Source organism: Mytilus edulis, chromosome 14, assembly GCF_963676685.1.
Source record: "Mytilus edulis chromosome 14, xbMytEdul2.2, whole genome shotgun sequence".
Lineage (NCBI taxonomy): Eukaryota > Metazoa > Mollusca > Bivalvia > Mytilida > Mytilidae > Mytilus > Mytilus edulis.
In genome coordinates, this window is record NC_092357.1 from 51980138 (window position 1) to 52007114 (window position 26977).

General features: G+C 34.1%; 1 protein-coding gene across 2 annotated transcripts in view; it reads right to left on the reverse strand.

The window, feature by feature from the left end:
• Window positions 1-14737: 14737 nt before the first annotated feature.
• LOC139503515 (epidermal growth factor receptor-like) overlaps window positions 14738-26977 on the reverse strand; it is a 103543-nt gene continuing 91303 nt past the window's right edge. The window contains exons 22-28 of one of the 2 annotated variants that reach the window (XM_071293305.1): window positions 24485-24631; window positions 24179-24276; window positions 23634-23735; window positions 19387-19551; window positions 18324-18531; window positions 17610-17783; window positions 14738-15927 (exon numbers count right to left, since the gene is read on the reverse strand). In XM_071293305.1, coding sequence (XP_071149406.1) covers window positions 15695-15927; window positions 17610-17783; window positions 18324-18531; window positions 19387-19551; window positions 23634-23735; window positions 24179-24276; window positions 24485-24631 — 1127 coding nt within the window. In that variant the 3' untranslated portion in view covers window positions 14738-15694. The remainder of the gene's footprint in view (window positions 15928-17609; window positions 17784-18323; window positions 18532-19386; window positions 19552-23633; window positions 23736-24178; window positions 24277-24484; window positions 24632-26977) is intronic. The other variant, XM_071293306.1, reaches the window with a different exon arrangement.

Genomic DNA, 26977 nt, shown 5'->3' on the forward strand with positions numbered 1-26977 from the left:
GCATTTACAAGTGTTGAAGCCGATCCAGCTGAGATTATAAAGTTGACTGACATTAAAATACTTTGTCTTAGTAGTTAAGGTCACAGCCAGACTAGCACCCCTGTGTCTCGCAAATCAGACGAGATAAAAAAAAAACACATCACCAGGGACATACCCTGACCGCATTAATATATTTAACTTTTACCGTGGTTGTGTACTCTAAGACGGTTTGAAGAACGTTATATTAGAATATAAATAGTTAAAAATTTACTCTTTTTCGTAAATTTTTGTTGCAGGCTTTGCTCTTTCTAGTTATCAACTCTAGATGTTCCAAAGAAGGTAATAATGATTTCGTTTCTCATTTTTATACGCCCGTCAATTCTGACGGGACGTATTATGGAATACATATATCCACCGTCAGTCTGTCCGGCGTCCGTCTGTCCAGCGTAAACATGTCGCACCGTAACTTGAGAACAACTTATCCAAATGTTATGAGTTGTTTCTTATGATGGTCAAACGATCTGTATACTTTTTGGTGAAAATGAGATAAAATGTTTTGAGTTAATACTTGATTTTGTAACTAAAACTTGGGTGTGACGGGTTTTTTCACATGTCGCGCCGTATCTTTAAAAAAGATTTATGATTATTGCTTAAAAGTTTACACACTTCTTAGTTATATTAATCTAAAGATCTATATACTTTTTGGTGATGATTTTTATTTTATTTTTGAGTTCTTGAATTTTATTGAATTTTTTGGTAAAAAAACATATAAAACATGTTGTGAGCAATTTTTTTCTGTCTCTTATATAAACTTCCTATTGAGCAGGAATAAGGAATGAGTAAGAATATACTTAGCATGACTTCCTGTACAATCCCCATGTTATTCAAGACGACGGCCGTATTATCCGCTAGTGGCGCAGCTGTTTATTCAAACATCAAAGTTCCTTCCCTAAAAGTAGGCAATTGTTTACACTTGAATACCAGTCTCCTCAACAAATCTGGTGGTCTTCTGTAGGGCATCCACTGGTATATATAGCTTCTCTTAGAGTTGTGTTTCTGAGGGCCATATCTTATCTCTCAATTCCTGGTGGATCTTGCTTGACTGTAAGAGGTGTGCCGTATCCTGCTCTACTTCTCCACAAGGACACATTGGAGATGGACAACTTTCATGACTTTGTGTAAATGTTGGTTGAGTCTGTTGTGTCCTGTCTCCAGTCTCAAGATGTTGGTTTGTTCAGATCTTGCTAGCTGATGGTAACTGTCTTGTTGCTGTGGAGTGTTGAACAGAGATTTGATGATAGTCTTCATCTCTGTGTAGCAGACTGGGTTTTCTCCCTGTTGTTGTTCAGTACCATACTTTGCTAATTTATCGGCTAGTTCATTACCCCAAACTCCACAATGTGAAGGGATCTACTGATGTACTGTTGTCAGACTTTTGATGTTGTTTAAAGCTTGTTGGAGTTGAGGTAGCTTGTCGTTCTTCAAAGCTTGTAGCAGAGAGGGCATCAGTCAGGAATACTACTTGAGTTGTGTTATCGATTTTGTTTTTGATGGAGTGTGCAGCATGAGTAAGGGCTTCTTCTTCAGCTTTGTAGTTTGCACAATGTAGGCCTGTTGGAATTGCCTCTGATTGTTGATCTCCATTAGGGTACTTAATGTATATGCTAGCCTCTCCTTTTGATGTGGCATTTGTGGCTGACCCATCTGTATATACTCTTACCCAGGTTTCTGAAGGGTAATCTTCTTCAAGCATACTTTGTCAGTGTTTTCTGAACATTGCTAGTCTGTTCATCTTTGGTGTTAATGAGCGGAACTGAGGTCTGAATGGTGACATTTCCAAGTTAATCTTCACATGTGTTGTTATTTATTGTGAAAGCTATGGGTTCGATATATTTAGGTAGAGTTTCCTGGTGTTTTCTTTGTAATGCTCTTGTCTCTAATGTAAAGCTGGATCTTTTGAGTCTGCCTAGGTAGAGTTGTTTCAGTTTGGTATTCATTGAGTGGTCTTGTGAACACTGATATTTGGTGGCCTGTATCATGGCTTTGCATTCCTTTCTCTTCTTTAAAAAGAGGGACGAAATATACCAGATGGACAGTCAAACTCATATATTGAAAATCAACTGACAACGCAATGGCTAAAAATAAAAAGACAAACAGACAAATAACAGTACAGAAAACACAACATAAACCCCACCAAATACTGGGGGTGATCTCATGTGCTCCAGAAGGGTAAACAGATCCTGCTCCACATGTGGCACCCGTCGTGTTGCTTATGTTATTACAAATCCGGTAAATAGTCTAATTCGGTAAGGTGGTATGTTTGTTATATCCTCCATACTTTTTAATTGGTGTTGATTTCATAGCACCTGTGCCTGATTCTGAACTTTGTTTAAAGTCTGATGATGAGACTTGGCTGCAGTCACTCATCCATGAGCTAGATCCGTATTCAAGATGTGGTCTACATTTCCTTGGTAGACAGATTTCAAGATTTTTCCATTTGCACCCCATGTTGTTCCTGCAAGTTTCCTCATGATGTTCAATTTTCTCCTAGCCTTAGCGTCAGCTGATGTTATATGTTGCTTACACGGCATTCTTTTGTCAAAAGTTACCCAAAGGTATGTTTGTTGGTGTTCCATCTTAAGTGGAGTATCATCCAAAATCAGCTTGACATATTCGGTTTTGGGAGAGAGTGCGAAGAGTGTTCCGGTTGTTTTTTCTCTGTTAATGGTAACACACCACTGCTTAGCCCATGTGAATATCATATCTAAAGCTTTGTATTCTGTATTTAGCTGTAGATGCATACTCTTCTGAGCACCAGAGAACAAGATAGAGTGCTGATTGTACCCCCTTTGGTAGCTCTGGTACTAGGTGGTTCATAAAGAGTATGAATAGAGTTGGAGTTGGTGGTAAGACTTCTCCTTGTGAGACCCCTTGTTTTAAGAGCACTTTCTGTCCACAATGTCCATCTACCAGCTCTCTGGCTTTTCTATTGTACAAGAACGATTTGGTCCATTTGTAAATTATTCCACTTATGTCATATCTCAATTTTATTAAAATAGTGATGAGAACTTAGTTTAATAAGATTGGCAATACCTACCTACCTACCTAGTCCTTATTATGCCCGGGGGCACATAGGGCAAGGACTAGTTCTTTCCACTCATCTCTGTTCTGTGCTTTCTTTTCTATTACACCCCAGCTGATTCCATGTTCTTTCATTTCAGCTTCAACTGTTCTTCTCCAAGTTGTTTTGGGGCGCCTTTCTTCCTTTTCCCCTCAGGTGTCCATCTTAGGGCTACTCTGGTCAAGTAGCTCTGCTGGTCTTCTAAGAACATGGCTAATCCATCTCCATCTTTTCTGCTTCAATAGAGTCTCCATGTTGTTGGATCCTGTTGTTTCATGGAGGTCTTTGTTTGTGATTTTACGCGGCCAGAATATCCTTAATATCTTTCTAAGGCAACCGTTGTGAAAACTGGAGAGCTTGTTGATGTCTTTTTCTGTCATTCTCCAGCATTCCGCCCCATATAGTAGCACTGCTAGTACACAACTGTTATATAATCTAATTTTGGTGTTCTTACTGATGTTGCTTGTCTTCCAGATGTGTCTTAGTTTTAAAAATGCAGTTCTTGCTTTTCCTATTTTGGCTCTGATGTCTTTGTCTGCTCCTCCTTCAGATGTTACGATGCTGCCCAAGTAGGTGAAAGATGAAGTGCAAACTAGGGGTGTCCCATTTAAATCTATTAAAGGAGGCTCTGAGGTGTTAAGAGGCATCACTTCTGATTTCTTGATGTTGATATTTAATCCAATCAAACTTGCATTCTTTTGTAACTTAGTGGTTTTGTCTTGCATGTGTGTTTCTAGATGCGACAATAAGGCCAGATCATCTGCAAAGTCCAGATCTTCTAGGTAGCTAAAAAGAGTCCATCTAATGCCTGTGTTGTTACTGTTACTGATGGTGGAATTCATTACCCAATCGACAACTATTATGAATAGAAGGGAAGACATAACACAGCCTTGTCTAACTCCAGATTTTACTAGAAAGCTGATGTCTGATGAAGTTCCCACAGTGCATCTGAATTCTGTATAGAACATTTCGATAAGTTGTACTATTTTTGCTGGTATTCCATAGCATCGTAAAATCTTCCATAAGCTTTCTCTGTGTATGCTGTCAAAGGCTTTTTCAAAGTCTATAAAGTTGATTATCAATTGTCTCTGCCATTCTGTGCACTGTTCAAGGATGTTTCGTAGCACGAATATGTGATCACAACAACTCTTTCCTTTTCTAAAGCCTGCCTGTTCTTTTCTGAGTTTGTTGTCAATTGCTGTTTTAATTCTGTCTATTAGTATTTTGGTGAAAATTTTACTTGGGATTGGTAATAAGGTGATTCCTCTCCAGTTATTGCAGTTTGTGAGATCACCTTTCTTATCCAGTCTTATGATGTTACCTTCTGACCAGTTTTTAGGTATCTTGATATTTTGCCAGATCTCTTTGAATGGTGTGTGAAGAATGTTTGCTGTTAAGGCTGGATCTGATTTAAATAGCTCTGCTGATAGCTTATCGTTTCCTGGGGCTTTGTTGTTTTTAAGACTCCTTACTGCTCTGATAATCTCCGATCTTGATGGAATTTCTATATTTACTTCAAGGTCGTGCTCTGCTATGGGTATGTTTGCTGTTGTTTCTGGTTCTGGCCTATTTAATACTTCTTTGAAGTGCTCATTCCATCTATTCTCTTGTTCTCTTTCAGATGTTATTAGATTACCCTGTTTGTCTTTTACTGGCATGTTGGTGTTTCTTTTTTTACCACAAAGTTTCTTTGTAATTTGGTAAAGGTCGCCCATTCTTTGCTCAGACGCAGCTTTTTCAGCCTCCAGAGCCAATCCCTCGATGAAATCTTTTTTATCTTTTCTGGTGGCTTTCTTAACGTCCTTGTGACAGTTGGAGTATTGACCCATTAGTCTATCTTTTAGTCTATCAGAGCGAGTGTTGCAGATCTTTTTCTTTAGCTCTTTCCTGTTGTCAATCAGTGTCCATGTCTCTTGTTTGATCCATTCTTTGTGCTTTTGGCGTTTGAAACCCAATATTTTTTCACTGGTCTTTTTAAACAGATCTTCCACTTCTTGCCATTGTTCATCTACTGTTTCACTGTCTTCAGTGTTGTTACTTTTGAGTTGTTCTAAGAGTTGAAAGCGGTTCTTCAGTTCTAATTTGAAGTCATGGTTGGTTTTCATGTGTCTGAGTTTCCCTGTGTCGAATCTCTGTACTCTGCAAGGTTCTGATGCTCTCATAAGTTTAAGTTTGATGTTTGCTGTGACAAGATGATGGTCACTTCCAACATCAGCGCCTCGCCTTATTCTCACATCTTGTAAGGATCTTCTCCATTTGCCATTAATTGCTATGTGGTCGATCTGGTTTTTATCTCTGCCTCCAGGTGATACCCAAGTCAGCTTATGGACATCCTTGTGTGGGAACAATGTTCCACTTATTACAAGATTGTTCAGTCCACAAAAGTCTACTAGATGTTCTCCATTTTCGTTCATGATCCCACAGCCATGTTTCCCCATTATTCTCTCAAAACCACTGTTATCTTGCCCCACTTTAGCATTAAAATCTCCCATGATGATTGTTAGGTCTTTTTTCGGGATTTTCTCTATCTCAGCTTGGAGCATTTCATAAAATTCTATCTTAATTTCTTTATCAGCTTCATTTGTTGGAGAATAGACTTGGATTATTGATGTCTTTATAGGTTTTGTATTTAGTCTTGCTGTTATTATTCTTTCATTGACTGGATTATACTCAATGAGTGATTTAGAGGCTGATTTGTTGAGGATAATGGCAACTCCCCCTTGTGTTTGTCATCTTTTCTACCAGAATATATGATTGTATCTCCTGTATTTGTCAAGTTTTTGCCAAACCCTGTCCATCTACATTCACTTATACCTAATATGTGCAGCTTGTTTTCCTTCATTTCTCTTAACACTTGGGCTTGTTTTCCTGTCTCATACATGGTACGGATATTCAAAAAACCCAATTTAAGTTTGGTTCTCGCATTCAGGATACTTTTCGTGTGACTAGCTTCCTGTTGGCTTTCACTAGTCCCATTCATTTACGCAGAATTCTGCTGGTATTCTGATGATACGAGACGAGTTAAATTTTTTCTAATCCTTGTTTCCGTAATCAGATGCTATTTTATGAGTAGGGGAGATTACCCCCTAGCTCAACCTCCAACCTGGTGGACCAGGGTTATTTGTTTATGGTTTTCCTTCCAATAGATAGATGCCTTCCTTGGCTTACGAGTCTGATCTACCCGTTGATTTTGATGTTAGAGTTCTCTTCTCTTAGGAAAGTTGCCGTAACCAGGCTGCGACCCTCTCCTGGCCGACTATTTTACCCATAGTTGGGGCAAGGTTAATGAGTGCTAGGGCATGTCCACATACCAGTGGGCCTACACACTGCATTTCTGGGGCCCTTGCTGCTCCGAGATCCCCAACAGATTCGCCTGATTTATTGCAATCAGTTACCGTGTGCTACCGCGGGGAGGCTACTGCTGAAGTCTTGATAATGTAGAGGCTATGTACCGGCAGGAAAGACTTACTCACTCGGCTTTCTTTTCGCAAAATAAAATTGCTAGCCAGCGGCATAAGACATCCATAGGACAGTCCCATTCACTAGACGCATAACATTACCCTGTGATGCACTACCATCACCAACACACAAAGATTGGCAATACCTAAGCATTTCTACAAGGAGTCCATCTTTCCATACCTTATCAAATGCTCTTTGTAGATCTACACAGACAGCCAACGTTACTATCTTGGATTGGAAGGCATCTTCTACTTCCTGTGATAGATGTGTAGTCTGATCTTCTGTGCTTTTGTATTGTCTAAAACCAGCTTGTTCATGTCAAATGATCTTCTCTGTCTGACTCTAAGTTCATGTGCATGCGCTTGTTTATTATGCGCTCCAACAATTAACAACAGCTGCTTGTTAGGTGTATAGGACAATAACCTGAGGATTGATTTATTCTTTCCTTTCTTTTGTATTGACATTATTATTGCTTCCTTCCAGCATAATGTGGGACTTGACCTGGTCTCTAGCTAAAATTGAATATGTCCAGCAAAGTGTTTAGTGACGAGTTCCCTAGATGTTGAAGCATCTCATTTGCGATGTTATCTGGACCTGGAGACTTTTTCTTCTTTAGCTTTCTTATACTAGTAGATTGTTTCATCTAAGACATTGTGTGATGTCAGTCTGCATGATTTCATGTGCTGGTATTTTCTGTCTTTCTCTAATACCTGTTCATTACTTCTTTTTTTTACGTAAAGTTGGATTGTTGGTATTGCTTTCTTCTTCATAACCTTTTGCAAATGCATTTGCAGCAGCTTTTCCTGTAGTTGTTTTTCCTTCAAAATCCAGAGTTATCTTTTGGCCTTAACTTCCCTCATAATTTAGAGCTTTTGTCAAGTTTTTTCGTTTTTGTTTGATGTTATTCTTCTTGCTGGGGTTTGATTCAGACTCTTATCTTGCTCTTGTGATTGCATCAAGTGTTTCCTGATGATTTCATTGGATCAGTATGGCTTGTAGTCCTTTCTCACACCCCTTGGTATACTTTCTTTTGCTTGCGTTGAATACCGTATCTTGACAACATTGTTGATGTTCTTTCCTTCAGTAACTATGTCCTTTTTAAGTTCATTTGCTATTGTTTCAATTTTGCCCCAGTTTGCCTTCTTGTAACTCCATCTTGGTAATTGAGCATTAATAGGTGTCTTTGTTCCTCTGTACAGAAAGCTAGGTATAGTGTTGTTATTGTGTGCCAGCGGCAAATTGAAGGTTTGTGTATCAGTTGGGTCATTGACAAGAATAAGATGGTGTTCATCTTGCCAATCTTCTTTTTATCATTTGTGTTGTATCCCCAGCTATGAGATTGGCTGTTAAAATCTACCATGAGAAAGTTAATGTCTGATACCTGTATGGTATCTAGGGAGAGTTTCTTATCATTTAGACAGTAGAAGTTGACAATGTTATAAGAGCTTTGCCCAATGATGGTTTTTCAAGATTTTCTCGGTGCTTTCATCATATACTAGTATGTTGTAATCTCCCTGGCATTTATGTTGTTTCTGAACACCTCCTTTCTTTCTTTTCTGTCACTCCTGAAAACTTGGTATCCTTTGACTTTAAAAAAAATTCCTTCTTGCAAGTGTGTTTCCTGAACACAGGAGATGTTATCATTGTTTTCATGTAGAAAATGATGCAATTCATCTCTTTTGTTAGATACCCCTTCTGCATTCTAGTGCATGATGTTAATGACTGGTTGTTCTTTCAGCTTTGGCTTGGTGTTTTTTTCGGCCAGTAGCTCTCCTTGTTCGACTCCCGACTCCACAAGACGAAACAAAGGTACCCCAGTAGAATTTGATGAACTCTTTGGTGGGTCCTCACAGGGCGAGCACCACTCCTCATAGGGCGAGCTCCACATCGATTGGTTGTGATTCAAGTGTCATAACGGATGTTTGTGCGTGGTGTTGTGGTCTGTCAAGAGTGCGCTGTATAGCCCAACACTGCCGTCTTCAGCACTGTAGGTTTTCTGTAGGGGTTACCTTCAACTTCGGAACAAATGTTCTGATCCTGGAAATTCAGATTTTCCTCAAGGTTGTCTTCTGAAGCCTTTCCCATCTGCCCAAGGATATCTGATTTTGAGGCGCCAGTGGCTTGCCTTCGTCCCTTCTCCAGTCAGATGAAACAGTTCCACCAGGTTTACAAATAATAAACCACTCGTGAAGGTTGGAGCTTATCAGAGACTGTATGAGACGCATGCCAAAAGCAGTAATTTCATTGAATTGGGAGCCTATTTCCCAATTCCACCCCTTTGCTTAACAACTTTTTGGAAGCAGGTCAAGGTCAAATTCTATCAGCCTTTAAATAAATTTTCAGATGAATCAAATAACCCATTATTGGGTAGCTGACATTAAAATTACCAATTTATAATGAAAGTTTGCAGTTTTGGGTTATTATCTTGAATATTATAATAGATAAAGATAAACTGTAAAGAACAAAAATGTTCAGCAAAGGAAGATCTACAAATAAGTTCATATGAACAAAATTGTCTATTTACCCCTGAGGAGTTATTGCCCTTGAGAACAATTTTACACAATTTGTTGATCATGTTTGCTAACTCTTAAAAATCTTGCTCTCTGAAACCACTGAACCAATTCCAACCAAACCAAAGCTGAATGATCCTTAGAATATCTAGAACAAAGTTTGTGTTTTATTTTCTGTTTAGTCAAAAAACTTGGCTGGCATGGGTAAAAATAGAAGATTAAGGTAAAATGCAGTTTTTGGCTTATATCTCAAAAACCAAATCATTTAGAGAAAATCTGACATGCTGTGAAGTTTTTCATTAGGTTAAGTTCTATCAGCACTGAAATATTAAGATGAATCCAATGCTTTTTAAGAAAATATGACGGATGCAAAGAGTGTTTAAATAGCATTTTAAGCTATAACGGTTTACTTTTACAAAATGTGACTTGGATAAAGAATTGTCTTATTGACACTCATACCACATCTTCTTATATCTATATACCACACATCTTCTTTTATTCATAATCAGCTGACCACATAAAATGTGTAGTTCATTAAAAGAAGTATATTTTTTCATAAATTTTATTCATAATTATTTGATGAAGTATTTTACATCCATTAAAATCTGTAGTAGCATTTTGTATAAACAGATAAAACAAAGATTGCATGCTAAGCACTAAAACAACAAGATTTAAACATAAAAATTTGTGAAAATGCAATATTACAATAACGATGTAAAGTTTGTTAGGTGGGTAAAAAGAAATTTGGCATAATACATTGTAAATATAAAAAGTATGATAAAGCTAAAAATTTGTCATATTTTAAGTGTTAAGTTTTCTGTACATAAGACTTTATCAATAATTATAAGATCATGATCAAACTTACTCGACAGACTACCAACTAACTTTATTGAAGACAAAATGAGATATGTAACGGAACAACAATAATATGGTTTGAACAATAAAACTTCTGTCATGCACTTGATCTTTCTTCACCAGAAAGAATATAAAAAAGATGATGCCTCTATTACAATGCATATTAACCAATTTTAATCATTTTTTGCATTCAAAAATTTTGTTGGCATTGGTTTCCTTTCTCTAGCATAAACTGGTTGGTGTAGGATATATAATCCAATAAACTGGAAAACAAACATTTAGCAGAGGTCTAGTGAAGCCATCTGACCATAAAATATCATGGAACTAAACATACAAACAAAAATAAGGTCATGTTGCTAATGTTGGACAGAAGTATACCCTACACAGCAAGTCTAAGGAGAGGCTTTCTTTCATACATTATAGAACTCATTACATCAACTTGTATGCATCAACTTGAAAACAAAATCAACTTAAGGAAGACCTGTTTGGAAATCAAATTAGCAAGAATTGGACTGGCATCCTTTATAACCATGTGTATTGGACTGGCATCCTTTATAACCAGGTGTACTTCTCTCATTATCTTTTTTCATGCCAAAAATAAATGTTAAAACATTGAAGGTATCAATGAATAAAAACATGATATCACTATTAATTTATCAATACAATAAAAACATGATATCACTATTAATTTATCAATACAATAAATTACTATTTATTACAATACAATGTCTAAAGACATTTCAGTAAAACATTGTTTTGAGTCAAATAAATACTCTTGTTTGTTGTATGAAAACTGACTCAATATAAAAGCACAAAGCTGGAATCCTAAAATTGCTTGTTTGGGTTAATAAGTTTTAGAAAGTGGCTTCTCTGGTCGATCTAATAGACATTCCTAAGTTGTCTGCGTTCCAATAAAACACAAAAATAAAATTCTTCTATTAAAAGAATATCTTTGTTACTGATGGCTCAACAACTTAATGAAGTGTGTGTGATTCTATTTTACTTTTTTTTTATGGCTAATGAATCATTATACTCAGAAACTGATACATCTTCACATAGTATGTCTCTTTGATTGAGTAAAAAATAACATGAAATAAATTTCAATTAAATATTCATATTTTGCACATAGCAAATTTTGTTGACATTAATTCTTTCTACCCTTTTAACAGAGAATTCTCTTTTTTCAGTATAATACCAGGCTACCATTATAGTTTGGAGATGAGATGAAGGGAGAAACTCATTATTTACAAATGTACATTATATGTAGGAAGACTAGAACTTTGAACATAGAAAAAGATGGCACCATTGAAGAGAAAATGCTCATATTATATTTGTTAAGGGATGCTTATCTATGAGTCAATGGACATAAATATTTTAACAGAGTAAGACAGGAGTCAAGATTTAAATTTAAACAAAAGGTAAAAAAAAAGAAAAAAAGTTTTAAAACTAAATTTGAAATGTTTATATATTTTTTGTTATATAGAGGATGCATCACAATTGTTATGACTTGACCTACTGTATAAAGATTAAAGTGAAACATGAAAAGACAATATCTAAGCATACTTCACTTTGCTTTGTTGAATGTGAAAAAGTGTTGTCAACAATGGACAAACAATTGTTTCCAGTGGCGGATCCAGAAAAAGTGGGGGCGAACTGACTACCTAAGAGGGGGCCCACTCCAGTCACGCTTCAGTGATTCTCTATATAAGCAACCCAATTTTTTCCCAAAAAAGGGGGGCTTGCCCCCCCCCCCTAAATCCGCCTCTGGTTTCACGATACATTTATGTCCACTGACTTACAATATATAGTTGTTAGTATTACATTTATTGTATCAACTTGGTTGATTAAGTCTGAGATCGTACAAAATAAATAAGACAGATACAACAACATGAATTAATGAAAAGAACTTCAGGCAAATTATCAAATATAGTTAAAATCAAACCAAATTATTAAGTTGAAACTTATGTTCAGATGAATTCAAGCAGACTTGCAGAGTCAAAAATAAGAAGAACCTTTTCAATCTAGCTGCTTGTTAATGTTCTTTTTTTTATATTCCTGAGTGAAAAAGATAGGATTCTCAGGTCTCACTAAAGTCCAAGAGTTAACTGGTGTTTTGGCACAAGTTATCTGAAGAATCTTAAGTACTTGTAAAATCAGCTGAACTTATGTAATGGTAAAATACTTAGAATTTCATTAAAGAAACATATAAAATAAACCAAAGCTTAATGCACTTTGTATAAACTTGAAATCAAATAAAAATATGTCTCAATATCAGCAAAATTTATTGTTTTTCTGGTAAATCCAATAGGTATTCTCAGACCTTGATAATGACATTATTTATACAAACTATTATCATGTTAATGGTATGAAATATTCAAGTAAATATGAGGTCAATTGAAACATCTTACTTATCCAAATTGACGGAAAACAAAATTTATCAATAGATATAAAAGTTTCATTTTCAGCTTTTTTCCCGTTATTAGAAAGTGAAAGGAAGATATCCTTAAACTGGGATACAAATTAAAGGTGCACATCAAAACTGTTGATAAACTACTTTTGATAACTTTTGTTTTATGGAGAATTACACCACTAAAAAATCTAATTCCAGCTTTGGTTTTGTGCAATTCATCATTGAATTGATAAGGTTTGATCAACTATAATTTAATGGCATATTCAAACAGAATAACTACCACAATAAGCACATTAGTTTGGCTATAGTTTCCTGATGTATAAAATGATTTGTCACAATGAAGAAATAATTGTTACTACATGAAACATTGGCATTTAAAAATACACAAAACATATAAGCCATTTACTATCATTATATTGCATAGCACAGATACATATAACATACATATACATACTTATCATTGGATTTCTAAAATGTTAAATGAACACTTGTCATTGAATAGTACTTTACTGGTATAACTCTCTTAAGAAATCACATTAAGTCTCTGTTGTGTCTGGTCAGCTTTGAAACGGAATTTCATAAGGAAAGTCTAAGCAAAGTTAAATTTGTAAATTTTGTTGATGGTTTACTAGTAAATCATCTGTCTTTTGACTTTATTAATTAGAAGTAGTCCAGGAACACAACTCTTTAGCATCATTATTATCATTTCAGTTTGAGCTTAATGGAGTTAACCCTAACACATTGTTTTTAAAACTTGTATTTGTCAAATTAAGATAGAGTTAAAGTATTTGTAGAAATGATGTAGGGAATACAACACTGAGACATTCTCATAAATATGTGATGGATTTCTTAACAATAAACAAAAATAATCTCTAAGAGGCACATTGGTCTTATAAACACTTCCAAATATAACAATGTACTGTTCACACCAGAAGTATAACCTCTGATTTAAAATGCAAAATGAAACTTGATTTAGTCTAAAAATAGTAACAACTCCAATAACTATGTTTTATACTTCATGAGGTTATAATGTTTCTTACATAACAGATAGAATAAATAACTGAAATATCAACAATTAATATTTGGTAAACTCAACAATACTTCAGTAGTAAAACAATTAACTGTCAAGAATCTATATGGCATACTCAAACACTTGCAGAGTAATGTAAACTTAGAGGTATGTTGTGTTTAAGGGCATATAATACAGATAGAGGGGAGGTAATGATGTTTCTGATGTTAAATTGTTATTTTTTGAAATCCAAAATTTAACAGATCAAGAAAAGATGTGTTTTTTGACTGAATTTGATCGATAGCTTGCAAACAAGTACATATAGACCCCTCTTTTTAAAAAAGACATTTGACTTGTACCAATTTTAAGGAACAAATCACAGATAATTTCTAAATAGATCAGATAAAAATACAGCAGGACATGCTGGTTTCTTATAAAATAATGAATTTTTTTTAAAGTGAATTATTTCCATAGAATTGTATCACATATTTAGATCATACTTCTATAAAGAACATATTTCAAATGCTTTCACCTAAAAAAACAAACATGCCTGTTTATCATTTGAAACAAAAAAGTAAGGTGTGATTTTTCAATATTGATAAAATGTTGAAAAAAGTAACTTTTGAGTAAATGTCTAAATTTTGACCCCATATATCTCTAAAAGTAGTACTTGAATGTATATTTTCAATTGCATATTTAAATGGACTTAGGACAAAAAAAATAGCTTGTATGCAATTTTTCGTCAAAAATTCAGGGTGACATGAAAGCTGTATCATATGCCCTTAACCAATTTTTAATATAACTTTTTACCTACAACCACTTTATTTTATTTTTTTAAATCATTACTGGACTTTTTTAGTGGAAATTGAAACATAAAATAAAATTTAACGGTAGCAACCTAAATCTACATTCCTTTTACAGGTAAGAGGCTTACTAATTACAGGTAGCAAGTTTCTGTAGATTTAAGCATTAGACAGATTCCAGTTGTCATGCACTTTTGACATATTCATAATAGTACTTTTTAGTCTCCACTATTTCAAGAAAAACTTTGTTCAATTTAACAACTGGTTTCTAACAATTCATGCTCACATAGGGTGATCATATATACATATATTTTTAAATTCCATCCTGAAAAATTAAAATTAATTTAAAATTAAGATCAGATATATGTTTTTTTAAATAAGATTAATCTGAACTCTCTCACACGCTTAAAATAATTATCACAGTTCATAACATTTACATACAGATCTTAGATAAACAATCGTTTAATGGTCACTTTTGATTCGGTATGTAAGGAAATCGTATTCTATAACCTGAAAAAATATTTGATATATAAAATGTTTTCGGCGGCAAATTAAAAAATATTGGTGGCATTTTCTTATATTTTATCTGAATTTTGAAATGCGGAAACAAGTTCCCTTATAAAATTGTCTAAATTTTCTTGTCATTGATATATATGGTGGATTTGCAGTCAAATGTAAATATGATTCCTTCTTTGTTAACACAATAGAGATCTTACCGTGTACAATTGGACATACCAACATGTATTTGTCACCTTCCACTCTCTGTTTATATCTAATAGTATTGTACTTTCTGAACACAATCAAATTCATCATAAAATTGTTACATATATTTGTTCACAATTTATGATAAGATAATTTCAGACAATAATATGCGACACAAAAAATGTATTTTGTATTTAGGTAATATCTTTGTTATCATACCGTAGTGCATTTATTTCCTTCATGTTTTATTTATGTTCATTTTTAAAAAGATAACTAAATTATAATATATTACATCAGCTAGAACACATTGTTTAACAATTTAAATAGTATAATATTTTCTAACAATAACAACATATATATTATCTAAGCTGCATGCACAGATCTATCACCAGCCTTGTATATAAAGTCACATGGTGTACACATGTACTGTACTGAGCCTTGTATATAAAGTCACATGGTGTACACGTGTACTGTGGTCCCTGCTCAATGTCGATAGTATCACAACCTGTTCAGTGAATAATCTCAAACAAATGGTTCTTGTGTATAAAATGACTGTATATATATATCACATATCTTCTTGGCAGTATTAACTGTCCCTGACCACTATTGCCTTGGCTTAACAAAGCTGTATAACACAACCATAAACATAACTCCTGGTTGGTTAATGTATCCATGGTTATCACAACCAAGTTAGTTATCACTATTTGGCAGTATGGGCTATAACATGTATAAAGTTATCTCCCTTTGTAATAAACAGTTGGTAGTAAACCAACATGTTAAAACTCCCGAACTTTCTTAAGAGTGATTAACTTTGTGAAAGGGAGATAACACTGACAACACACATGACTACACTGTTGTTTCAGAGTTATCCTCTACAATCATTAAAGGCTTCAGTTCTGTGCCGTTTACTTTCATGTCATTGTAATAATCAGATGAGTTAGATTTCCGTGGCAATTGAGCATTTGTATGTACTGGACTGTCAAAATATTCCGGGTTATGAAATTGTAGCACAGGATCAGGCTTCATGTACGTTGTATCATCCTCGTCATCAAACACAGGCTTATTCTCATTGATGTAATCTGTAATGTAAACTCAAGTTGTAGTTTATAAATAAATAAAAGGACCATATGTCCAATGATCAAGATTTAGAGGGTGAGGGTTGAGAAATCAGCCTGAAATGTTTAACCTTGCCACATGAACCTATAATAAGTGAGGAACCTTTTCAGTGGTTGTCTTTTGTCATTTCCTATATGTTTTGTTTTTTGTATTTTATGTTGTTGATGGCAGATACTTGAACATACTGATTTACATTTTAAAAGTTGTAGCTCACAAGGTCCTTAGGAGAGATGACCTATGGTTTATATCACTTTTCATTTCAATCACTTTTTGGTTCATATTAGTTACATAGCTTTTAATGTCATCAATACTGTTAATTTTTACAGATAACGTATCAAATTAAGACAATAAATAAGTTGCCAATAATGGAGTGTTAACTGCCAGTGCTGGCGTATGGAATGGAAACAAGAAGCTCTGAAGAGCCTGAATCACTCACCTTGCTTTTTTTGCATTTAACTTTCGTTTAAGAGTTTAAGTGTCCAATTTAATCGTCATTTGTTTTTTTTGGTTTAATGTATATTAATAAGTGTTTGAAAATGCTGTTTTTTGTCATACTTTCTTCAAAAGCAAAGGGCAATAACTCCTTCAGTGGTCAATCGACAGTTTTGGTTTTTTAAACTTATTTGAAGATCTTACTTTGCAAAATTTCCTTAAAAATTACCAATTTAGTCAATAGTTTCAGCAACCCAACAAAGGGTTGTAAGATTCATCTGAAAATTTCACAGCTGATACTGTGTGAATACTTTATTCCCATGTCAGATTTGCTCTAACTGCTTTGGTTTTTAAAATAAAAGCCAAAAACTGCATTTTAGCCCTATGTTCTATTTTTAGCCATGGCAGCCATGTTTTTTGATGAAACAGAAAATAAAACATAACTTTATTCTAAATACCCTAAGGATCATTCAGCTAAGTTTGGTTGGAATTGGTTCACTAGTTTCAGAGGAGAAGATGTTTGAAATAGTTTACACCAGACAGACGACGACGACAGAAGACGATGAACGCCAATTGATGGCTAAAGCTCACCGTTCCTTTTTTTGCTTAAAAGGGGTACCATCTACAACAGTTGGGTTGGTGAGGTCACAAAAAGAGAAGCCATCATTTGCATAGGCACATTTTGATAGTAACTAGTCATTTTGTTAATGTAGTGCTGGCTAGACATATTGTTAATTGAAAATGTTTGTTGTGAATGTGTAATGGCTGACAAATCAAACACACGCACATCTTTACCATTGCTCTGAATTGTTTTTTTTCTTTGGTTGACAGGACTCTTATCGTGAGGCCATTTGAGACTAACAAACCATTTTAATACCATCATACGGCTCAGGGTCTTCTTAAATAGTCACTGTCTACATTTTTTTTTAACAAAGTCGGTGTAAACAAACTGCCATACAACAAGGGAGACAATCAGAAACATCCATCGATACATTATTTTCTTTTTTTGTGTTTATATATATTATAAGTATACCAAATCTAACATTCAAATTAGTTAACAAAAAGACATTGGTAAGTATCAAGCTCATAGTGATGTGTTTTATTTGTATATTGCGTAAAGGTGGCTTCAACAATGTTATTTGCAGATTTGTGATAGAAATGTGATTCTTTCTAAAGTGTGTGTTTCCTAATCTGTCACAGAGGCTGTGTTTACCTGGGTCTTCCAGAAGGTCCATATATTTCCGTGGATGACTTGACTTTGGTTGTAGGTAATCATCTTCATCAACAGGAAGTCGTATCTTGACATCACCATTTTTGTGACGTTCATACTGACCTAATGATTTGGTGGGGTACTTTCTCTGTGGTGTCAGGATCTGTTCAGTATCCTCTACAAGAATCAGATGATGGCTGTTATCATCCTTATTTTTAACTATTAAGAAATCATGACTTATTCTATGATGAACGCATAGAAGACTTCTTTTGTTATATCTAGCTGTAAAAGGATTGTTTCACTAAAACACTGTTAAGACAATATTGAAATAAGGACAGCATCCACAACAAAAAATAAGGATCCTTGGAGACCTTCTCTGTTTTGTCTTTTTTTTCTCCAAAATTTCGTAAAAAATTGACTGCCATAATCAGAATTTGTACTCATATTTTCTAATTTTAGTAATGATGACCACTATATTTTGTTAACCACAAGTCTTAAATGGACATCATACTTATGAGTATATAAACATTTTATTTTAACAAATTTGAGCAGTAATTGGCACTTTGGGTAGTTTCCTAGAATGTTTGCAATGACCAAACATTTGATGTTGGTTAGGGTCATCAAACAACATTCTGAAGATAGTAATATATGTTTTATTACATATTCTCAACAAGAGGATATGCAAGGAATACAAATGTCTTTGGCAGTAATTCTTACCATTGTCTTGTAAAACTTGAACGGGGTCCGAACTGTATCTACTATTGATACTATCACCTCTTCCTCGAGGGGACATTTCTCTTTGTTGTCTGGCATTCAGGGCAGAATCAAGATGAGCGTAACGTTTTTCCCGAAATGGAGGTCCACCATAGTGTCTGTTTTTATTGTCAAACATCTTTGTTCCTTCTGGTAACTCAAGTAATGGTGCCTTATAAATAAAGTGTCATAGTTAATGTATATGAGGATAAACTAAATGCATCATCCAGGGTGTAAAAGTATTTAACAAACACACTAGAAACTTATAATGTGTTGGACCATTCTTTTTTAACCCTGTAATTAAAAGTTGAAAGGTTGAGTGCTAATTAACAACGTCTATGATTATGTATGTGTGTGACACCACCAAAATTCAGACTTTATTTACATGAAATATCCATTGTGTATTAGTTTTATAAAATTTGGTTGTGATAAACTAAAGTTAAAGAACAGAAATAAAAAAATCAGCAATTTTTATATTTGTAAAGGGGCATAACTCTTCAACAGTAAGCCACCAAATTGCTAACTTTATCTGTATTTTGTTGTAACAGGTATTGTATATAAGTTTCATAACTTTTGGTTGAGAAAATCTAAAGTTAGAGAAAGGAAACGAAAAATTCTGCCATTAAATTTTTTCATTAGTGAAGGAGCATAACTCTAGAACGGTTAAAGTGACACCACCAAAATTCAAACTTGATCTGTGTTTTGTGGTTCGAAGCATTTGATAAATAAGCTTCATAGAATTTGGTAAGGAAAACTTGAAAGTCAGAGACGGAAACCAACTTTGGGTGGTACTTAAATATTTTTCCAAACTTGTTTCAGAATCCCATATTTGAACTTCATGTAACATTGTAATACTTTATTCTTGTAATTTTTCATTAATAAATACTGTTTAAACTAAGAACAAACAAGGGTAAAACTTGATGTCCCTCCCCTACAGCACCTCAGATTCATGTGATATTAGTAGACATACCTACTTGATGCCCCTCCGCTACAGCGCCTCAGATTCATGTGATATTAGTAGTCATACCTTGATTGATACGGGAGAGACTGGAGCCTCAGCTTCATGTGATTGTGGTTGTAAGTAATCGTCTGCTTCCATGAGTTCTTCTGGTCCGTCTGCTGCAACACTCAAACTTCTGGCAAGGTCATTCTTATCATAGGAATGACTTGGTAATCTCATCAATTTGTCTCCCTGTAATAAATCATACACAGAACTTATATATTTGTAATGCTTCACATATTATCACATGTATTTTCTAATTTTCAATGTATTGTCTTTGAATGTTGGATAAATCCTCCTTTTTAAATATTTTGACTTAAAAGGTAAAGTAGATATCATATATATTAAACATTCAGTATTACAAAATAGTCAGATAAACTTAGCTTGCTGACAGAAACGGTATTGAAGAATACCAAGATGGTTCTTTTCATTATTTATAATTTAAACAGGTCCCAGAGTGTGATAGTATAGTTGAACATCTAATGATAATTTTATTGTAAAACTTCACAGAAAAACCATTATTAGTTGTAAATACAGGAACAATATAACATATAATATTGAAGGGATATTTTGATATTTAAAGGCAAATCAGGAACAAAATAACTTTTAGCTGCTTTGAGTCAATGATGAAACCATTAAATCAAGTGAATCTACAGTACCTTAAAACTAAAAAATAATAGGAAATCAATCACAAATAGAATGGAGGTAAAATGAAATAAAAAGATATAATATAAAAAAGATGAATGCTCAAATTCATGCATAATTGAAAAAAAAAAGATTATATCTAGAATCAAGACAAAATTTATATTGGATACATAAAATATTTAGGTATATGATGGGGTCTATTGTTTTCTAACCAATATGCCTACATACACTGTTTTACAAGTAACAAAATCCAAATTTTACTGAATTGTTTTGTGCAAGAGGAAAGTATAGTTGTGAAATACCATTGAATGTATATACATGTACATGTACATTTATTCTGTCATCCAAATCATGAAATGTAGGACTTAGTGACAAAACTTATTTACAATGTATCAATATAGAAATGTATAATACTGAAGAAAGTAATATTTATTGATATACATAGTTCTAGTGATAAATCATCATGGATTCCAAAAATGGAAACATATGACATGACAAAGTCACTCAAGCATGACCTTAGGTTAAGGTGACTTAATTGGTAATGGTAAATCATTTTTTATTGGGTTCCACATAAGAAATCAAGTACTAAAATCTTCAGCGAAACCTCTAACTTTTTTTAAATGGGATATGGAGTTTTAACACTAAGGTGAAAAGGGCGGCTGTCAGATAACAGCTATCTAAATTTACACCAGGGCAATTAAATGCCACTGCAAATTGTCCACTCACATGGGATTGGGGTATTTCTAAACCGAGGAATGATTGAAATGATGTAAAATAACATTCTAAAATAAGATAAAACTACATAAAGGAACACACAACAAACTGATACAATACAAACAAGAGGCTATTTGGGAACTGCAACCTATGTCACAAAAAAATTAAATCTAAGCAAACAAAAATACAACTTATCACATGTCTGTCCAAATCAAATGAATAAAAGAAAAATAAGAAGTCTATTAACTAATACAAAGTCAGTCAACTGATGTTTTCAGGATGAGAAAATTTCATAAATCCAAATATGGGTTGATATAAATAGGACATATAATAGTGTACACCCAAGATCTAACTGCTGACTTGCGACATGTATTTAATGAATATTGCCAAGTAAAGTGTATTAAGCTTTCAAAAGTTAAATATTACTAAAATATATGACTTTTTGGTTGATAGTTATTTCTTAACTTTGTGGGTTCTAACACTGATGGGTGTATAAGGTGAGTTGTTAACAGATTTGCAGAAGCTATAGAAGCAGATTTTGTCTACTTCAAGGAAGATTGTCAAGCTAGATGACAATTTATGTCATATGTTGTGAAACGAAAAAAATGTAAAAATTTCCATTGCTGCTGTACCTTTTACCTATTAACCTGGTGACCTTTTTATTAAATACACAAGGAGAGGATACCTATGTATAATCTTGGATGTACAATTGATAAACATGCATATCATTATCCTTATTTGTCAACATTTAACTCCCTGTACAACTTTATAATTCAACCAAAAATAATTCAAAATTTGCAAACTAATGTAAATAATAAAATATCCCATGAAAAGCATAATTTGTACACATGAAGTGAAATGTTGAGAGGACAACATCAGTATATATACAATGATGTTACCTGGTGATGATGGTGTTGTACCTATGATAATAATAATAATCTATCTAGTAATATAGAACTCTCGTTCACCAGGACTGCTTCAAAAAGGAGCTTAAAATCAAAAGCATATTGAACTGGATATGAAAAGGGAGATACACTATCTGTGGGATAATTAAAGGGAGATAACAGTCACTATCTGTGGGATGATAATAAAAGGGAGATAACAGTTACTATCTGTGGGATAATTAAAGGGAGATAACAGTCACTATCTGTGGGATAATTAAAGGGACATAACAGTCACTATCTGTGGGATAATTAAAGGGAGATTCACTATCAGTGGTATAATTAAAGGGAATTAACAGTTACTATCTGTGGTATAATTAAAGGGAGATTTACTGTCAGTGGGATAATTAAAGGGAATCAACAGTTACTATCTGTGGTATAATTAAAGGGAGATAACAGTCACTATCTGTTGGATAATTTAAGGGAGATAACAGTCCATATCTGTGGGATGATTAAAGGGAGATAACAGTTACTATCTGTGGGATAATTAAAGGGAGATAACAGTCACTATCTGTGGGATAATTAAAGGGAGATAACAGTCACTATCTGTGGGATAATTAAAGGGAGATAACAGTCACTATCTGTGGGATAATTAAAGGGAGATAACAGTCACTATCTGTGGGATAATTAAAGGGACATAACAGTCACTATCTGTGGGATAATTAAAGGGAGATTCACTATCAGTGGTATAATTAAAGGGAATTAACAGTTACTATCTGGTATAATTAAAGGGAGATTTACTGTCAGTGGGATAATTAAAGGGAATCAACAGTTACTATCTGTGGTATAATTAAAGGGAGATAACAGTCACTATCTGTTGGATAATTTAAGGGAGATAACAGTCCATATCTGTGGGATGATTAAAGGGAGATAACAGTTACTATCTGTGGGATAATTAAAGGGAGATACCAGTCACTATCTGTGGGATAATTAAAGGGAGATAACAGTCACTATCTGTGGGATAATTAAAGGGAGATAACAGTCACTATCTGTGGGATAATTAAAGGGAGATAACAGTCACTATCTGTGTGATAATAAAAGGGAGATTTACTGTCAGTGGGATAATTAAAGGGAATCAACAGTTACTATCTGTGGTATAATTAAAGGGAGATAACAGTCACTAGTATCTGTGGGATATTTATAGGCAAATTCACTTAATGTATCTGTTGGATATGTAAAGCATATCCACAAACAGAATACACTTTATTGTAACTTCAATGTCAGTTTTTCTGACTTTTGTGATGATTTGGATTTTTTTTAAGATAAAGTAACTTCCTAATTGGACATTCTAGTTGTCTAACTGGTTTCTGTTTAGCAGTTTTAGAGGATTTGTATGCATACATGTACATATATTTGAAATCAACAAATAAATAAAAATATTCTATCTGGACTTGAAGTTTTTGAAATAAAGACCACCAAACCATTTTCTGAGGACAAACTGTTATGACAATAATAGTCTTTTTATTACAACATATAACATTTAATTTGTCCATATATAATCACTAACAATTAAACTTATAATTCCTTCACCAATGATGGTCTAGTAGAAGTTTGGTGTACAGTAAAACCTCAGTGTAATGTTATATAGGGATTCTGTCAGGCAAAAGGTCAATTATTCTTACAGAGAGAGGGTGAGGGACTTTTTTTCAGAGATATTACAAGGATTTGAGTGGGAATTTACAAAGGTTTTACTGCACATAAGGTTTTTGCATCACAAGCTAACATTAAGTTTTATTTACTGATTTTTTCAAAATTCAAAAAAATAAATTGTACTTATAAAATCTTTTTTGATTGTTCAGCAAAAAAACTTCTACTATACATAATATATACTTGTTACTAGCAGAATTAAAAATAGACATGCTGTTATATTCATACAATGTTTTTTATTGACTACACAGACAGAGCACACATAAAACATAGTCATGCCCAAGATAACAGGGCATGCATGACTCATGCCCGGGGCATTCTGTATACCTCTGTCTGATCTGCTTCGACACCAGAATCTATTTCATTAGTAAAAGCGAGTAAAGGTGCATTTTTTTCAGGTTCATCTGGGATTTTCTTGTTGACATCTCCCTAATGTTGTAAAGCAAGAAATTGTGATGAATGTTTGGAATGTGCAGAGAAAGCAATAATTTATCCCCTTTAACCCTAGTAACCTCTAGCTAAATATAAATGTCAACTATTGTCCCTGTAGACATACAAGATTTAAGGTAATTCAGTCAGAACTAAGGTTTTAATTCCTATCTATTTCTTCCTAATTCAAATATTCTGAAGGATTTTTTTTCCTCAACAATATGAACTTGTTAAAAGTGTAATTATAAATATAAAAATTTGATACATATTAATTTCTGAATCCAAGTCTTTTCATGATCTAAAAAATTGAATTAAAATGACTTTTGTCCGACTAAAATTTTCCAAAAGATTAACTTGTATCACATAGAATGTGATAGGCCGATACAAAAGTGACTAAAAGAAAATAAACATAATAAGTGTGTGATGAATGCTGCTGTATTTACCTGTATAACAAGGTATCTACCAGGATCTCTCGCCATCTTGGCAAACTCGTCTGCAAGTTCTATAAAACTTGGTCGACTTTCAGCATCCAACATCCAACCTAAAATACAATTAACAATTATATTCAAGGCTTTTAGCACAGTATGATTGTTTTTAAAAATCTGAAGTCATAAGTTTTTTTGGGGAATTAAGGGTGTACTCAAACCGTTTAAGCTGATTAGTTTCTTGACAGTGTGTTGTTTATTGTATTGTTGTCTTTGTTCATGCTTATAATTTTTATCCTTATTATACATTACATGTAAACTTACATTTGATCATAATCATATAGACATCAATAGTACAGATATTTGGTTGTGGAAGTCTTTCTCCCTTCTCTAAGATTTCTGGTACATTTCGAGCTCTCACATGTTCATATGGTTTCTGTCCATATGTAAATAATTCCCAAATTGTCACTCCTAGAATATAAAAGAGCATCACCATAAAAAATCTGAGTTAAAAAAAATAAATGAAAAGCTAAAGAACATTTTAAAATAGTCTGAGACACAACAGTTGGACAGTTGAATGGATAAGATTGTAGATAGACTTAACCAACCTTATCTCTGAGACACAACAGTTGGACAGTTGAATGGATAAGATTGTAGATAGACTTAACCAACCTTATCTGTCTGAGACACAACAGTTGGACAGTTGAATGGATAAGATTGTAGATAGACTTAACCAAACTTATCTCTGAGACACAACAGTTGGACAGTTGAATGGATAAGATTGTAGATAGACTTAACCAACCTTATCTCTGAGACACAACAGTTGGACAGTTGAATGGATAAGATTGTAGATAGACTTAACCAACCTTATCTCTGAGACACAACAGTTGGACAGTTGAATGGATAAGATTGTAGATAGACTTAACCAACCTTATCTCTGAGACACAACAGTTGGACAGTTGAATGGATAAGATTGTAGATAGACTTAACCAACCTTATCTCTGAGACACAACAGTTGGACAGTTGAATGGATAAGATTGTAGATAGACTTAACCAACCTTATCTGTCTGAGACACAACAGTTGGACAGTTGAATGGATAAGATTGTAGATAGACTTAACCAACCTTATCTCTGAGACACAACAGTTGGACAGTTGAATGGATAAGATTGTAGATAGACTTAACCAACCTTATCTCTGAGACACAACAGTTGGACAGTTGAATGGATAAGATTGTAGATAGACTTAACCAACCTTATCTGTCTGAGACACAACAGTTGGACAGTTGAATGGATAAGATTGTAGATAGACTTAACCAACCTTATCTCTGAGACACAACAGTTGGACAGTTGAATGGATAAGATTGTAGATAGACTTAACCAACCTTATCTCTGAGACACAACAGTTGGACAGTTGAATGGATAAGATTGTAGATAGACTTAACCAACCTTATCTCTGAGACACAACAGTTGGACAGTTGAATGGATAAGATTGTAGATAGACTTAACCAACCTTATCTCTGAGACACAACAGTTGGACAGTTGAATGGATAAGATTGTAGATAGACTTAACCAACCTTATCTGTCTGAGACACAACAGTTGGACAGTTGAATGGATAAGATTGTAGATAGACTTAACCAACCTTATCTCTGAGACACAACAGTTGGACAGTTGAATGGATAAGATTGTAGATAGACTTAACCAACCTTATCTCTGAGACACAACAGTTGGACAGTTGAATGGATAAGATTGTAGATAGACTTAACCAACCTTATCTCTGAGACACAACAGTTGGACAGTTGAATGGATAAGATTGTAGATAGACTTAACCAACCTTATCTCTGAGACACAACAGTTGGACAGTTGAATGGATAAGATTGTAGATAGACTTAACCAATCTTATCTCTGAGACACAACAGTTGGACAGTTGAATGGATAAGATTGTAGATAGACTTAACCAATCTTATCTCTGAGACACAACAGTTGGACAGTTGAATGGATAAGATTGTAGATAGACTTAACCAATCTTATCTCTGAGACACAACAGTTGGACAGTTGAATGGATAAGATTGTAGATAGACTTAACCAATCTTATCTCTGAGACACAACAGTTGGACAGTTGAATGGATAAGATTGTAGATAGACTTAACCAACCTTATCTCTGAGACACAACAGTTGGACAGTTGAATGGATAAGATTGTAGATAGACTTAACCAACCTTATCTCTGAGACACAACAGTTGGACAGTTGAATGGATAAGATTGTAGATAGACTTAACCAACCTTATCTCTGAGACACAACAGTTGGACAGTTGAATGGATAAGATTGTAGATAGACTTAACCAACCTTATCTCTGAGACACAACAGTTGGACAGTTGAATGGATAAGATTGTAGATAGACTTAACCAACCTTATCTCTGAGACACAACAGTTGGACAGTTGAATGGATAAGATTGTAGATAGACTTAACCAACCTTATCTCTGAGACACAACAGTTGGACAGTTGAATGGATAAGATTGTAGATAGACTTAACCAACCTTATCTCTGAGACACAACAGTTGGACAGTTGAATGGATAAGATTGTAGATAGACTTAACCAACCTTATCTCTGAGACACAACAGTTGGACAGTTGAATGGATAAGATTGTAGATAGACTTAACCAACCTTATCCTCTGAGACACAACAGTTGGACAGTTGAATGGATAAGATTGTAGATAGACTTAACCAACCTTATCTCTGAGACACAACAGTTGGACAGTTGAATGGATAAGATTGTAGATAGACTTAACCAACCTTATCTCTGAGACACAACAGTTG